This window comes from Drosophila biarmipes, chromosome 3L (genome assembly GCF_025231255.1).
Source record: "Drosophila biarmipes strain raj3 chromosome 3L, RU_DBia_V1.1, whole genome shotgun sequence".
Classification (NCBI taxonomy): Eukaryota; Metazoa; Arthropoda; class Insecta; order Diptera; family Drosophilidae; genus Drosophila; species Drosophila biarmipes.
Window position 1 is genome coordinate 20,198,689 of NC_066613.1, and position 15,141 is coordinate 20,213,829.

Below are 15,141 nucleotides of genomic sequence, written 5' to 3' on the forward strand. Positions count from 1 at the left end.
TTCTTTGAATGGAAAGGAAAGGAGCGGAGCTGTGGATGGGGGGTGGTGCACTGCGAAGGGGAGTCGGGTGGCTGACCAGGCAGCTGCCATGTCAAACTGAATGAATGGATGGATATATGGCTGGAAGGAAAACCGACCGCAAGCAGGCCAACAGCTTGGCCAACTTATGTGTACGCACACGCACTCGCAAAAAATGGTAAGTCAGTCAAGGGATTTTATTAAAAGCCTAAAACATAAATGCAATTAATTAAAAGTAATTAAACAAAAATACATTTTTAGAAGCAATATTTTTACATAGCCTTTATTGGTAACATTTAATTTTTGACTTCAAGACCCTATCTTAAATATATCACAGAACAATACAGCTTTGTTCAAATGCACCCTATCACAGTTCTTAGCCAAATAATAATTGCTGTGCCCGAGTTGTTCACATTTTTGCAGTGCCCTAACACATGCTTTGCCACATGAGAAGGGAGAAGTTGAAAAGTGGGAACGGAGGTCCTGCCAACGCATGTCAAGCTGGTCGGCCAAGAAGAAAAGCTTATGTCCTCAAATGTGAATGCAACCAGAATTGTAGTCGTCCCCATTCTCAACCTCATCCTGGTTCTCCTGCTCGTCTACGTACTCGTCGTCGTCCTCGAACAAAAAGTTTCAATTGTCTCTGGCCGAGAATGTGTGAATGCGATTGTCCAAGTTTCTCATTTGCGGCAAGGGCTTGGATCCGTTTCGGTCTCGTTTCCTGTTGCATGTGGGCACAATTAATTTTTGTTGCGTACATGCAGCATCTGATCGTTGGGATAATGATGATGCACATGCTGATGATGATGGCCGTGCCTTATGCGTCCATATTGTGCAATCCCTGGCCTGATAAATGCCCCACTTGACCCCAGCGCCAGTCTGCAAATCTCGACCCCAGCGCCAGTCTCCAAACTCTTTCCGTACGGATTCGAAATTTCGGGGGCCTGTCTTCTGTGGCCAGCCAGCCAGTCAGCCAGCCGGGGGCCTTATCTCCATCTCAGATAGTGTCAACGCCAGAAACTTTCGCCATTAATGAGTTATGCAAAGCCCGAATGGATGCGGGTGTGCACTTAGCGCCACATCCGGAAATCTTAGAGATTTAATTCAAACCTGGACGCTTTCATTAACCCTCTCAAGGGTATTTCCAAAAAAAGTGGTTATGATTAAATTTTACAATTTATTTATTGCATTAAAAAAAACCTTTTAAAGTATTTCAACATAATTCCCATTATTTTAAATATGTTATTATAATTATCCACATATTAAGCGTTGGGATTAAACAACCTAAAACTACACACACGCCTAGGTTTTTAAACCTTACCTTAAAATAGTGGGAAAACAATTTAAAATACATTTATAATTTATGGTAAGCTCACATTTTTTTTAATTGTTTATATTAATTGAAAAATTAGGACTTAAACAAGATTTTAAAAATATAATCGCAAATTGGATCACACTTCCCTACCTTAAATGGGTTAAAGCACGCCTTGCCTTTTTCTACATCTTTTGCCGTTAATAAAGCAAATGACCAAAAAGTTTTCAGCCAGGAAATTAGCATTTGGCAGCCTTCGCTTGGAGCCCGTCTGCCCACAATGCCGCACCATTTTCCTGGGGAAATGCAAATGGCGGGCCAAAGTGTTACGGTTTCTGAGGCTCTTTTTTTCTCGCTTTGGCCACCGCTCAGTTGATGGGTAGCCATGATTAGTTTAGGTCGGAGGTCGGAGGATCGCAGCCATTTCTCGGTTCCGCCCCTTGCGCCACATGCCGCTTGCCGCATGCCGCATTCCACGGGCCACATGTTCGCGCTGCTCTGCACTGGCATCAAATGTTTTGCACTGGGGCTCTGCTTTTAATATGATTGCAATTCGCGCTGAGGGGCACAACCGCGTTCACATGGCTGGATGGTCAACTTCGCGGCATTGCACCATTGGCGGTTGCCCCATGGTGGTGCATCCTTTTTGCGGCCCCTTTTAGAATTAAATGATTTTTGCGGAAAAGCATTGGAGAAGGGTCTCTATTTTCTTTTTCACAAAAGCTTCGAAACAAAAGATTTGGAAATACGTTTTAATAATGTTGGAGTTCTTTAAAGTTAAAGTTATAATTATACATTGGGTATTATAATGGTTTATTACCCTGAATACATTTTTCTGTGCCTCTAATTTTGGATAAACTGATATATATTTATCTTGTGGGAATTTATACTTTTTACAAAAGTTAACCAGAAATTATAATAATATTTTTTTAGATATTAAATCATTTTAAATAACATCTTTTTATACATTAAATAATTTCAAATGAATGATTTGACTTCCAAGCCTTTAAGTGAATTGCCCAAAGAAAATAATTAACCTTTTTTTGGTCTGCGTAAATTTATCTGAGAGATACATCCCATCTCAGCGAGATGCGTTGTCTTTAATAGAGAAGAATTGCCAAAGAAAATTACAGCGGCGGCGACAATTGCACACGAATGACATTTCCACCGGCGGCTGGACATTAGTTTCGCTTGGCCGGGCCCAAATGGTTTTTGGCCAGCCGTCGGTGTCGTCATAGCCCCGTTGGCTTTGGCCCAGCGTCCGAGTCCTTCCACCTTTCGGTCTCCTTTACTTTGTGGTAATTAATGTACATATGTATGGGTTCGCCTGGCCGAGTGTGTGTGTGTGTGTGTGTGTGGGGCGTCAATTACTTTGGCTCTTGCAGTTGGCCGGTTACAAATTACAGGCTATGGAGCCTCGCCTCGCCCTTCATGCGGCGTGTCCTTCCTGCCTTTTTCTGTGTTTTTAACTTTATTGGCAAATCAATTAGGTGGCTTCAAATTGTGTTTGGCTGCTGGTCAGCGCTTAATTTATTTGACTGCATTGAGCGTGCCGACGAGCTTTCTTTCAAATGAATGCCCCAACTTTTTGATCATTTTTATTTGAAACGAGTATGTTTAATATTATTTTGGCTCTACTCGGGCCAGATGTTGTGGCTCTCGATTCGCTGCGGTCGTCGTTATTGCCAACAATCAGTTATGGATCGTCAGTGTGGGGGGAATCAGCGTAAAATTTAATTAGCTTTAAGTGTGTTGGTTGCGGCGGTTGTTCAGCCCGGTTTTGTTTGCTACGGTTTCGTAATTTGTTGTTAATTACTTTTTGCAGAGCGGCTTTTATTGGAAATTAACGCCAGCAGGTTTTCGGTATTTTTGTGTGTATTCCGATTTGTTTGCCAGGGTGGCGTGCTGAAGGGGAGGCTGGTTTGCTACTTAAATTGAAATCAGCCATAAATAGGCATTAAACTTGGTACATAATGATTTTAATGGCGGTTTTCTATATTATGCTGATTACTGTAAATTTTCGGTTTCAATTTGCTCGTTGTTATCGATTTCCCCCTATCTGCTTTTTTAGCCCGCGCCGCGGCTGCCATCGTTGTCTTTTTTTCAATTTGCCACTGTTTGTGTGGAATTCGAAATAAATTTATCTAATGACTCTGCCATTATTTGCCTTTTGGGCGCACATTTATTTCATGGCGCATTCAATGCGTTGATTTATGGGCTCTTTTAAAATTTGCATAATGTTATTAATTCGGCTCAGACTTTGAATGGCTTAAGTTGCCCAAGCAGCGACCTATAAAGATAATCATAATTTACTTATGCTCCTTTTTAGTGCTTCATCCTCTCCAGGTTCAATAAAGAGCTTGCGTTTCATTTATTTTCTAAAATATTAATAATTAACATTTTAGGTAGCATTAACTTTTATCGACATATGTCTTGAATTCTTTGTCACAAATATGTCAAGGAAATTTAACAATATAATATAATTTTAACCTTTAAGTAACATATGTAATACGTATGCAGTTTTGGTAGCTGGCTACATCTATAGTCCCCAGTGAAAATGCCTCCCCTATCTAGCGACGGTTGCAGCCTCAAGGATCCCACATCTGTTCAGATAATTGTCGAACGTACCCGGGAAAGTGTATCTGAGATCTTTGGCAGGTACCGCCGTAAAGTGGGCGATGGGGCCCGCCAGGCGATACAGCGGGCCAGAAGTCGTCACCGCGTCGATCTCATCAAGAAAACTAGTTCGCATTCCATAGTTGACCAATATCGGTAAGTTGTTAAATCTACACTTCTAGATCCCATAACTTGAGTTATTATTTCCCGATTTAGACGAGCTTGTAGTCAAATTCTCTAATAAACTGCATCCAACTTTTTCCTTTTAAAGAGGGTCAAAATTTTAGCCCATTTTCATGTTCGATTCTTTCGTAATTTCAATGGGACCTCAAAAACGTGATTTTGAGATTCCATAACTTCAGTTTTTGTATCCCGATTTTGACGTGGGATACCTCTTTGAATTTGTGGTTAAATTCTCTAATAATCTACATCCTAACTTTTCTCTTTAAACAGGTTAAAAATTTTAGCCCATTTTCATGTTTTATTTTTTCGTAAATACGTACCTTTTAATTTTTTTACAGATTCTGTACAAGTTTTGGCTGTCAAGAGGTGGCCTCCAGCGTATTGTTGCTTATAATCCTGCTGATGCTTTTGTTGGGACTTAAGCTGATCAGAAATTATAATCACAACTTTGTCTACGGATCGGGCGGCTGCCTGTCAACATTTCTGTGGACCTACGAGGAATGTATTATACTAACATAAGTTCAAGCGGTTTTATTTATAAATCCCTTTTGCTGTTTATTTGATCGTGGCTAATAAATTTTAACCCTTTTACCGAGTTGCTGTTTAGGTCGAGGGCAATAGGTTACTTACGCCAGTTTTACATTGTCAAAGATGAAAAAGGGTGATTCCTTCCACCTTTAGCTAATTAGGCTTTGGCAGTTTGGTTCTTTTTTTTTGAGGGAGGCACTGCCAATCATCAAGCTGTTTAAATAATAAATCACTTTAAAATTAGTTTGCCAACTTGTGCAAGTTGAGCGACAGCAAATTAGTGAAAGTTAATTAAAACTATTTAAATTGCAAATTATTTTAACGTTTTTCCCACACTCACGTACACCCGGCGACCTGAAGTCGTGTAAAAAGTTGAAACGAAGCTCACGCATACCGCCCACTAGAAGGTTCATCTCTTCTTCATACCCAACCGTACGAGTGTATGTATGACTTTTCACAAAATGTTTAAATGAGGGAAATTAAAAAGGGGGTGCAGGCTCCACGGGGCTCACCGTGGAGTATCTAAAAAAATGTCAAGTTGCCGGCTGGATGGATGGTTTGGTAAAGTCACAAAAAAAAAGAGGTAGAAGTGGGCAAAGGGGCGGATGTAGGCGTTGGGGCGTGTACGTGTGGCGCAACAATTTGCATATAAAAAGGGTTGTTAGACTTTAAATAGCAGGCCTGGCCTATTATATGCATTAGGCCCCAGATATGGCGGGGCATTAAGATAAGGCACTTACGCCCAGCTTACCACGCTCCCTATTTCGCATTCCGTATTCCAAAGACCCGGGTAACTCCATACAAACCGTGCGCACAGTCACCTACGCAAAAGTTAATTTATGCGGGCATGTCTGCCGTACTGCCCCTCGCCCAATCTCCTGCTCCGCCCACAATCCCTGTCTCCTTCGCCCGGGAGTCTGGCTTGTTGAAATTTTAATTAAAGGGAAAATATTTAAGGATGCAGCGGCAGTAGCAGTACTCGTAGTAGCAACAGCACCGGCAGGAAGAAGAATGAATATATATATATATATATAAAAGAAGAGCAAAAAAGGCGAAGCGAAGTTGAATGGAGTCGCCGGGGTCGGGGAGTTGCGAAATAACCCGCATACTCTAAAAACTTTTGGCCTTGCAAAGAACTCCGGCATCATCATCACTTGACAAGTACTCGGCTTCCGCCACTGACTTTTGCTTAATTCCTAATGATGGAATCCCAGCTGCATAGCACGTAAACAGAAGCGTGGAAATAAAACAGCGAAGCCAAAGGTTTGCCTCATAAACGTGAGATAATTATGCAGATGGGATGGCAAAGATGTGATCCATATTGGGTAAGCGGAAGGGCTTACAGTTCTTGTTGTGCTTTAACTTCAATTTGCAAAACAGACTTTACTTAAAAGCTGAAAAACGTAGAATTCCTTGCTGTGTCGTTTCATTTGAACTCCATCAAACAAATCCGTAAAAAGTGCAAATCAATCGGTCAGTCTCCAATCACTGCACTATTTAATTAATTAACTTGCAATTACCGTGGCCGAGCTTGAGCTTGCAACTCTTAATTAGTTTATACTTTCCGTATCTTTCGCTTTGCCTTGCCCATCGAAATTCGAGCACTCCGGCAGCAGTTGACCCCTGGCCCGGCTGCTGCCTCCTCGTCCTGGTATTTCAATTAGCAGCCTAATAGAGGCTGAATGACTTCTGACCCTGCAACGTGCAACAACTGACCGCAAGGAAGGCACGTCGGCAGCCTCCAGTTGCATTTTGGCCAGTCGGCCCGCATCTCTTTCAGGCCAACTCGATTTTTTCCAGTCTCCAGGCAGATCACGGGGCAACAATGGCCGGATTGGGAATCTGGAGCACTTGGAGAAAATATCAGATGAGAGCTTACATTCTCTAAGAATTTATTATCATAGTCATTTTAATTACAAATTTGTGTGAAATAGCTTTAATATTTTCCATTTAAGCTAACAAATTAACACAAATTTTTAAGTAGTGGTTTGCATTGATCAATTTAAAGCCACTTTAGAAAAATTGAATTTATGTTTAAAATTAATCTTTTAAAAAATGTTGAATAACTTGAAAAATCTTTCTTTCTCTGCGCTAAAGAGCAGCAGAAACATTTGCAAATATCTCAATTGAAAATGCCTTGCTACCTGAAATCCCCCACCTGATGTCTGCCCCAATTTTCGGGTGTGGTTCTGTGTCCGTGGGACTAAGCGTTGACCGGGCCGCTTTTATGGGGCTCTTCTAAATCAATTTGACAGGGATGCGGCTTAGAGCATGCCAGGAACTCATCAAGACCGCAACGAGGTCCTCTTCAAAGCGATTAAACGTGGAACGTTTGCGTTAGTCAACATAGTTTGACATTCCAAATTAATGAGCACTTAAGCGCACGCATAACGCATTTATTTTGGCTGAGAGGGTACAGGTGGGTGGGTGTGGCTTAGGGGTTATGGGCTTGGGTGTATGTCTCAGTGTGTGCTGACACTTTGGCGATGAACCTGCCAACACGAAAGTTAAGTGTCTCTGACAGACAGACACCGAATTTGGCGGCTAGATTGCGGCACACACACTCAGTGGGGCATGATTTATAGGGTTGCCACGTGGAATTATGCATGTACCCGGCCAACAATTCTAATTATGACGCATTAATCACCGAGCAGCAAGTTTATATATCTGCTTTTTATGGCCCAAAATATATAAAGGAGGTGCCATAAATTAGCAAAGATTTGTGGGCCTGGTCGAAATGCTAATTTTGATACAACCTTGGAGCGAAGATTTTAAGGCGTCGCCACTTTAGTGGCGTCCGATGAATGAGTAAAAGGTGAGTACGTGTATAGGTGAAAAATAAATTAAAATAATCCGCTTCACGTACGTCGGGCAAATTAAAACAAATGACATTTCACACAGTCACTCGCGCCGCACACACAATCGTAAAATGAGAATGAGAAATAATAAAAAAATATAAAGCGGGAACTTAACGCGCGTCCCGCGATGAGAATAAAAATAAAAATCACCTCAGTGCCGTAAAAATAACAAGAAAAACTAAATATTTCATAAATCCCCAAAGCAGCAACAACGCAAAAACCTCATGACCGTGGCTGAGCCAGCACGCTCTCACACATTCGCGTAAAGTTGAAAAAGAGGAAAATTAAATCAAAAACATAAAAATAAATATTAAATTTTCCAGCTTGCTTTGGCTGCAACACCACAAAAATAAAAGAAAAAAACAATCCACGTTGCGTATACGCCACGTTGCGGTCAGATTCAGATATGCCGTTTTTGCCCCAGCTTGTTAAAGCTCACGTGGCTGTCAAACGATGTCAGTGACTTTCCCGACTTTCCCCCAGAAAGCGGAGCAGGAAATTAGAGCGAACGCCAGCAGAAGTCGCACAAAACAAACAGACAAAAAGTTAATTGTATGAAATCAACACACTTAAAGTCAACAGCAACACCAACAACGACGGCAACAACGACAACGAACACCTCGAACAACAAATACGCTGAACATGTTGACAGCAGTCAAGGGCAATATTAGGGGCAGGCCCCAGAACCCCAGAACCCGAGAAAAACCCCTGGCAAACCCCAGCAAAATGCTGGCAATGATAGCACCCCGGGAAAGAGGCGTGGCAGGGGCTGGAGCTGAAGCTAAAGGCAGTCAAGTCGATCTACAGCCAACAGTCAGGCGTTGAAGAGCAAGCAAGGACCCACCTCAAACACCGAGCCAGCAACCAAGGACAACTGTCGGTGCACAGAGAAAAATATTATGCCAATTGGTCATACACATTGTAGTTCTATTTATCCTTAACTCTTAAGCATCATTGCTTTTTTATAATATATTTTAATCCACAAATAAATGTTACCTCGTATTTACTATTTTTAAAGATTTTTTTGTTATTTAATTTAATTTAAATTTCATTATATTGTATTATTATGTTTAGTTATAAACTTTGATATAATTTGAAATCGTGTTTCTATGTCTTTGGAGTTTTCGGTATAAATACGAAGGGTGGTTATACTCAAATCACTTGTTTTTGAAACCCCTTTTAAAAGGATTTTATATGCGCTGAAAAGTATGCATCGAAACGGTTATCCGCCTTTCAAGTTAAAAACATATTATTGCATATCTTAAGACGCCCGAAACTCAAATTCAAAAGTGATTTCAAATCTGTAGTGGCTGCCCACATACACTTTTTTCTCAGTGTGCCTGTGGAAAAAGAGTAAAAATGATGAAGCTGCTATCTTGGCAGAGCTGCTCGCTGCACATGAAAAAGATGAAACTGCTTTCGGTGTTCGGTAGGTAAGCTAAATACTCAAGGATCCAACGGGGAGGACGAGCACCCGCCACAGGACACTCGAGCGGGGACACACAGTCGGCCAGACGGACAGACAGTTGGCCCAGACAGAGACATACCTTGACACTCGCTTGCTCTTTGGCGAACGGGAAAGCCGGAATGTGCCCTCGTTGTCGTACGAAAATACTTGAGCAAATCGTGTTAAATCGCGCTCAAGTGTTAAAGTAATAAGCACTTTTAATAAATAAAGTTGAAAGGTTGCTGGGATGTGCGAGGGTGACAGCAGTCAACACAAACAAGCCCAGACAGCGACAGACACTCGCCGGCAATTGCTGTGCTCGGGAACTTGTTTGTCTTCTAATGGTCGGGGTTATTATATTGCTGCTGCAGGTAATTTCGAAAGAAATAAAATTGGAATTGGCATTCTGGCTGGATAATCGGTGAATTTGTGGAGCTCCGCATGGGAATTGTTGATTTTTCAATCGATATTTCAGCAGATTAATGGGACAGCTATTAGATCACACGGCTGTAATCATTAGTTTTATATAAATCAATCTAAGTTATGTTTCAAGGAGTTTTAGATAATTAGATGGTTTTTTGTGATAAATTAAATTGATATAATAAATTCCTTGAAATTTATGAAAATTTGCTTAAGATAACAGGGCTCATTAATTGATCGAACAAAATGATAATTTTTCATTTTATAAATCAAAAATGGAAACCACTGGCTTCGTCAGGTATGTTTGTCATTTTAATTACTTTAAAACCCAAACAGAACAAACCACATTATGTCAGATGATAATCGATATGCTTGGCTGAAATCCCAATAAACAGAGCCCCAGAAAGATGACTCCCATTTGTTTGAGCTCACAGCAAAATGTTATAATTTCTACAAATAATTAATGCAACTGAAGTGCTCACATGAATAATCAATTCATTTAGCACACTGCCATTCAGCCTCAAGTGCCGCTCATTAGTCTTTGGCATTTTTACGCACACTCCCGGGCTCCACTTGGCTGAAAAATATCAATGTAAATCACTTAAGGGCATAATTAAAACATATTCACATGTAAAATGTGAGAGTGCGTTATATTTGCTATATTTAATAATGGGCAGTTTAAAAAGTAAACTGAAATATGCCGGCAAAACAGAGATAAAGGGATGGCCGAGTGTATCTCTGGGCGAGTGCATTAATTCAATAATTAACACTAATTATGTGCGCCAGGCATTTATTATGCAGTGACTGCGATTCGACTGCCGCCGATCTGGCAGTAGTGGCTGCCGCGAGTAGTTAATTATAATTTATGCATAATTAAAAGGATATTTATTAAAAAAGGGATGACAATAATGCAATGCATATTGATTGGGGAAACCAGAGACACTCTATATTCCCGCTCTCTTTCTCTCTCTGCATCTCTCTGGGTTTTCCCCAGTTTTCCGGGCTCACATTCACGCACACAGCGATATCCCGTCTAATACCGTTAAATGCGCCATCATTGTCAACAGCCGTGGCCTGCTTTTAGGCGCCTCGCCATCCTCTCGGCAATTCCCAATCCCCAATCCCCACTTTCATCCCCGCCCGTTTGCTCCTCTATTAGAAGCATAATTTTCCACGGCCATAATCACTTTAAAACAATTTCGTGTGCGCCACATTTAATGAAAATTAATTTAAAACTTGCACAGGGTTAGGCGGCTGCCGCCTTTACATATACACACATAATTTTTTTCGGGATTTTCTTTTTGGTTCCTGGCAAAAAGCCGCTTAAATTACCCCAAAAATCCCAGACATATAATCTTTTGCCAGCTTTTCTGCCGCTGAAAGTCTGTGTGTATGTGTGCGAGGCGGCTTTTTTGTTTTTACATTCAACGAAACTTTGGTTAGCTGTCGGCTGGTGTGGCAATCACTTTTGAGCGTAAGCTGCGCCATATTGTCTGCCATTATTGTCAGCGTACGGGAAACGGAAATAGGGTGTCATATTTTTCACTGTCTGCCTGAATGTCCTGCCTTTCGTTGACTGTGTGTGTGCGTCAGTGTTTGTGTGCCACCGTTCATATGTGTGTGTGTGTGTGTGTGTGTTGTAAGCGTTAAGCTCCACTCGTGCTTAAGCATTTCAACCCTGTCCTTTTCGCGTTTAATCCGGCCAAAAAGAGTCCAGCTCATGGCATCGGAAGGATATCTCATTACCCGGCTTACGCAAGTTTAACGATTCTCAGTAACTTCACAACAGTCACAATTGAGCAATTAATTTCGGTCGACACTGTAGCCTGGCTTTTCGGAGAGTGGTCAGAGATTTTCGGTCAAGGTATGCAGATCCGTAAAGTTGATAGTCGTTGACAGTCATCATAAAGATAATTGGCTGAGCCATCCAGTTAACGATGATCTACTATTTAATTTTCAAAAATTGTGTTTTGGTTTGGGTTCTTTAAAAATATTTTTGGTTAGGTTTCAAGCTATTGAAATTTTATAATTATATTTGTTAAAAATTTGTTTATTACTTATTATTACTAAATACATATTACTTAACAAATTTTTTGCGTAACAGCTAGCTTTTATGTTATTTAAATATTTGTTTCCTTTTAAATGTAAATCACAAACTACCAAAGCCCATTCTACAAAAAGACTTTGAAATGTTGTTTATTTTATTTACTTTAACTAAAATTTTTGGATTCTATAATTTTTTCCAGATCTATCAAATTTGTATTTGTTATTTACTCACCTTTAATTAAAGAACGATGCAGGTAAAATATTTTTTAGTTTCATCGCCTGACAATGTCCATAAGTGTGACAGAAAGAGGCAATGGCAGAGGCAGCAGCGATAAAGGCGAAATTAGAAAGTATAATGAAGTGTTTCGGGCTTTCCTTTATATTTTGTTTGTCTCATCACCCGGTCACCTCCCCCCACAGCTGCCCTCCAACTCTCTGTTGGCTTTTTGCTGTTCTCCACCGCGAACCGCCTCCCCGAGGACCAAAGTGTTTGCGTTTTATCAAGTGCCACGAGGGCAACACTCATACGCCGTGTGCGCCATGAATATTTGTTAACCGCACTGTAAACTGTGTTTACAAAAATGTTTGCCCCCGTGTGCATGTTGTTACTCCTACAGTTACAGTATGCAAAAGCGCCGGAGCCCCCAAACACATTCGCCGCCTCCGTAAAAACATTCACACACACCAAAGCCGGAGGGCAGGGAACACCGCACCTGCGGTTCTCGTTCTGTCTTTTGACACATCGCACTGCCAAAAGGGTAAAAGGCAGAAGTTCTCGCCTGCCGACTGCTGGGTGTAACATTACGCATACGCCGCGTGGCGCTCACTTGTAGATGGAAATGCCTCGGCACATCTTTGGTTAATGCATCTTGAGCCTGGCCGGGCCATTTGTGGTCACCAGCCAGATGTCTTTCATTAGGTGGTTAAGCTTAAATGGTCTCCTGGTCGAGTCTGGCCATCTGTTTTTGTTCCGTTGGTGTGCCAGAATGTCTTCATTAAATTAAGGAATTTCCCGGGCAGCTCTTAATTGCTTACGGAATATTCTCCACATTTTGTGTAATTTGGTTTAATTATGAAATGCTTAAACAAATAACCAGAGTATGATATGTGCAACAATCATGCATGCATGTAATTGAAAACGCAAAAAACTCTAGAAATTAAATGATTGAATTTCAACTCAGGAATGGCTATAAATTACGATGCTTAAGGTATGCATTTCATAAGTTTTTGCTTATGAACTGGATTATGATTATTATTATTCAAAATAATATAAATTAAAATCTTGCATACCAATTGTAGTACATTATTTTTATAAGTAATTAAAAGGTTAAATACCAATTTTATTAGTTATATTTTATCTATTTTTTATAAATATTTGGTATTGCAAACATTAAATATAAAAATATGTATCTCATTAAAGTACATTAAGTAAATAAAGAGTAATCTAAAAGAAATTGTTATCCAAGGATATATGGTAAATTCCTGAAAATTCTTCTACTTTCATCACAGAACATTTCGGATTAACGATTCCATCACATGAGCACTCAGGTCAATCAGGCTCAATTATCATAACGCCTGCAAAGTGAAGCATCCCTGGAGGCCACACGCTCTCACACATGAGCGGGAATTACTGGGGCACTGGCAATAAAATCCACAAGAATGTATTGTATGTTGAAGCATACTTACCGCATTCAGATACAGATTCGCAGATGCGAGCTTATGCCTTACGACTGATTTAAGTCAGTGGCCACCCACTGCCGACTGCCGACTGCCACATTTATTTACATTAATGCCTCATATTTACAACAGTCATATTAACGGTGGCCATATGCGGCTGTAAATTATATAATTAGCATGCTGGGCGGGGGATAAAAAATAACAGAATCGATAGGTGGCATTAACAAACATTTATTATATGTCCAACAACATGCATGACCCCATAAAAAGTTAATTGTTAATTGTTATTACAAGTACCATAGTGTTTGTGTTGTGTTGTGTAAAAAAAAAATAATGTCGAACAAACAGGCAGACATAAATATAAGTATTATTTTAGAGCATTACTTACGTGTGCGATCTGCTCTTTTCTGTTCTGCTCTGCATTTCTTCCCTAATGCCCTAAACTCACGCAATGCCATTAAACCCAAATTTTGTGCTGCTCCCCAAGCTGATTTCCACACAGGTCCTGTGGCAGGACGAAGGCGACAACCTGCCTGTCCACGCTTTGGCAATTAAAACTCGAAGGCCTTCGCAGCGCAACGCACGACCCCGAAAAGTAGGCAGCAGGAATATGCAAAATAAAATTATAAGTGTAAGAAAACTGATTTGTGATTGCCGCGGAAGCTGTAAAAATTCATAAAATATATTTCCATCATGGCCATAAAGAAAACGAGCGGGAAATAACGCCGAAAAGGAAGTCATCCCCAGTCCAATAAAATTTTGTAGGACAAGGGCATTAAAAAATTAATATCGCCAGCACTCACCCATTGTACTTTGACACGCAGCATGTCTGTGAATTTTTTACGATCATTATTGTTTTCGTTTGCGTAGTTGCGTAGTTTGCAGTTCGTTAGAGTTAATTGTTTGGATGCCGGAAACAAATAAACAAATAAAATCATTAAACCATTATTTAATATGAAATTTATATGTGGGGATAAGTTTTTTGTGGCCACCGCTTTAACCACTGCCACTTATGAGTTTTTGCTACGACTATGGCCTCTATTTTTTGTTTTGTTTTTGGTCTCTGCTTTCCTAGCCGTCGATTCAGGACTCGGCTCAACATGGCGTATACAATATTTTCCATTTTTATGCCAAGATTTATTAGTTTAGCGATAAATAAAAGCTGCCGCTCTGCATAGCACAACGAAGGGCATAGAGGACCCAAAGAGGAGGTGAGCTCTCTGTCTCAATAAATCACTTGGCATACTGTGAAATTGGCTTTTATGTCCCCATCCATCGGTATTGCTTTCATTTCATTTGTGATTCTCGAATGGATCTAAATTTTAAAATAGCTTTTCTATCTAAATCTATTATGTCATATCTATTTGAAGTTATTGCCTGACAACCAATATTGAGAGCATGTGAATGGACGATTTACGAACATCTATGAAAATGAAAAAGACTCCACTTCGCTTTCAAGCTCTGGTAAAAATAAATTTGATTAAATGTTCTCAGGGTTATTAACGAAGTGGAATTTTCTTATCTCATACAAATGGTTTTGTTATGAGTTTTTTGTTTTATTCTTGGTATTTGGTTAATAATGTGGAGTTTGTAATTTTTATAAAAATCCATAAAATCCATAAATTTTGCTTCTCAAGTTAGGGTAAAATCTGTTATAATATTTTAATATCCTTTATATTTAGAATTTTTTTTTTTAAATTGTTGCACTTCCTACTACATTAGTTTCCCCTCGTTTCAGTACATAAATTTTCCTTCCACGCAATCTTTTCGCGCAAAAACTATATTCATCAATATTTTTCTATAATTTATGCATAACCTGGAAAGTTGCAGCGAAAAACTCATTATAAGCATCGCAGGACAGGGACGTAAACAGGTGTTCCCCTCAGACAAGGACACTCCACGGCTGAGGCAAAGTGCAATCAGCCACAAAGTGGGCAGCTGGTTACCAGACAATATCATTTACTTGTAAATTTTCGGTTTTATCTGGCGACTGTCAACAGTTTTATCGGCATCTACTGGCAGTACCCAACCAGCCA

The 15,141-nt window shown here is 40.1% G+C and overlaps 1 protein-coding gene across 1 annotated transcript; it reads left to right on the forward strand.

Annotated features, from left to right (window-relative positions):
* Positions 1-3,762: 3,762 nt before the first annotated feature.
* Positions 3,763-4,720, forward strand: LOC108034763 (uncharacterized). The gene is made up of 2 exons (XM_017109711.3): positions 3,763-4,102; positions 4,468-4,720. The coding sequence occupies exons 1-2, from the start codon at positions 3,888-3,890 to the stop codon at positions 4,646-4,648; spliced, it is 396 nt and encodes a 131-aa protein (XP_016965200.1). The 5' UTR covers positions 3,763-3,887; the 3' UTR covers positions 4,649-4,720.
* The last annotated feature ends 10,421 nt before the right edge of the window (positions 4,721-15,141 follow it).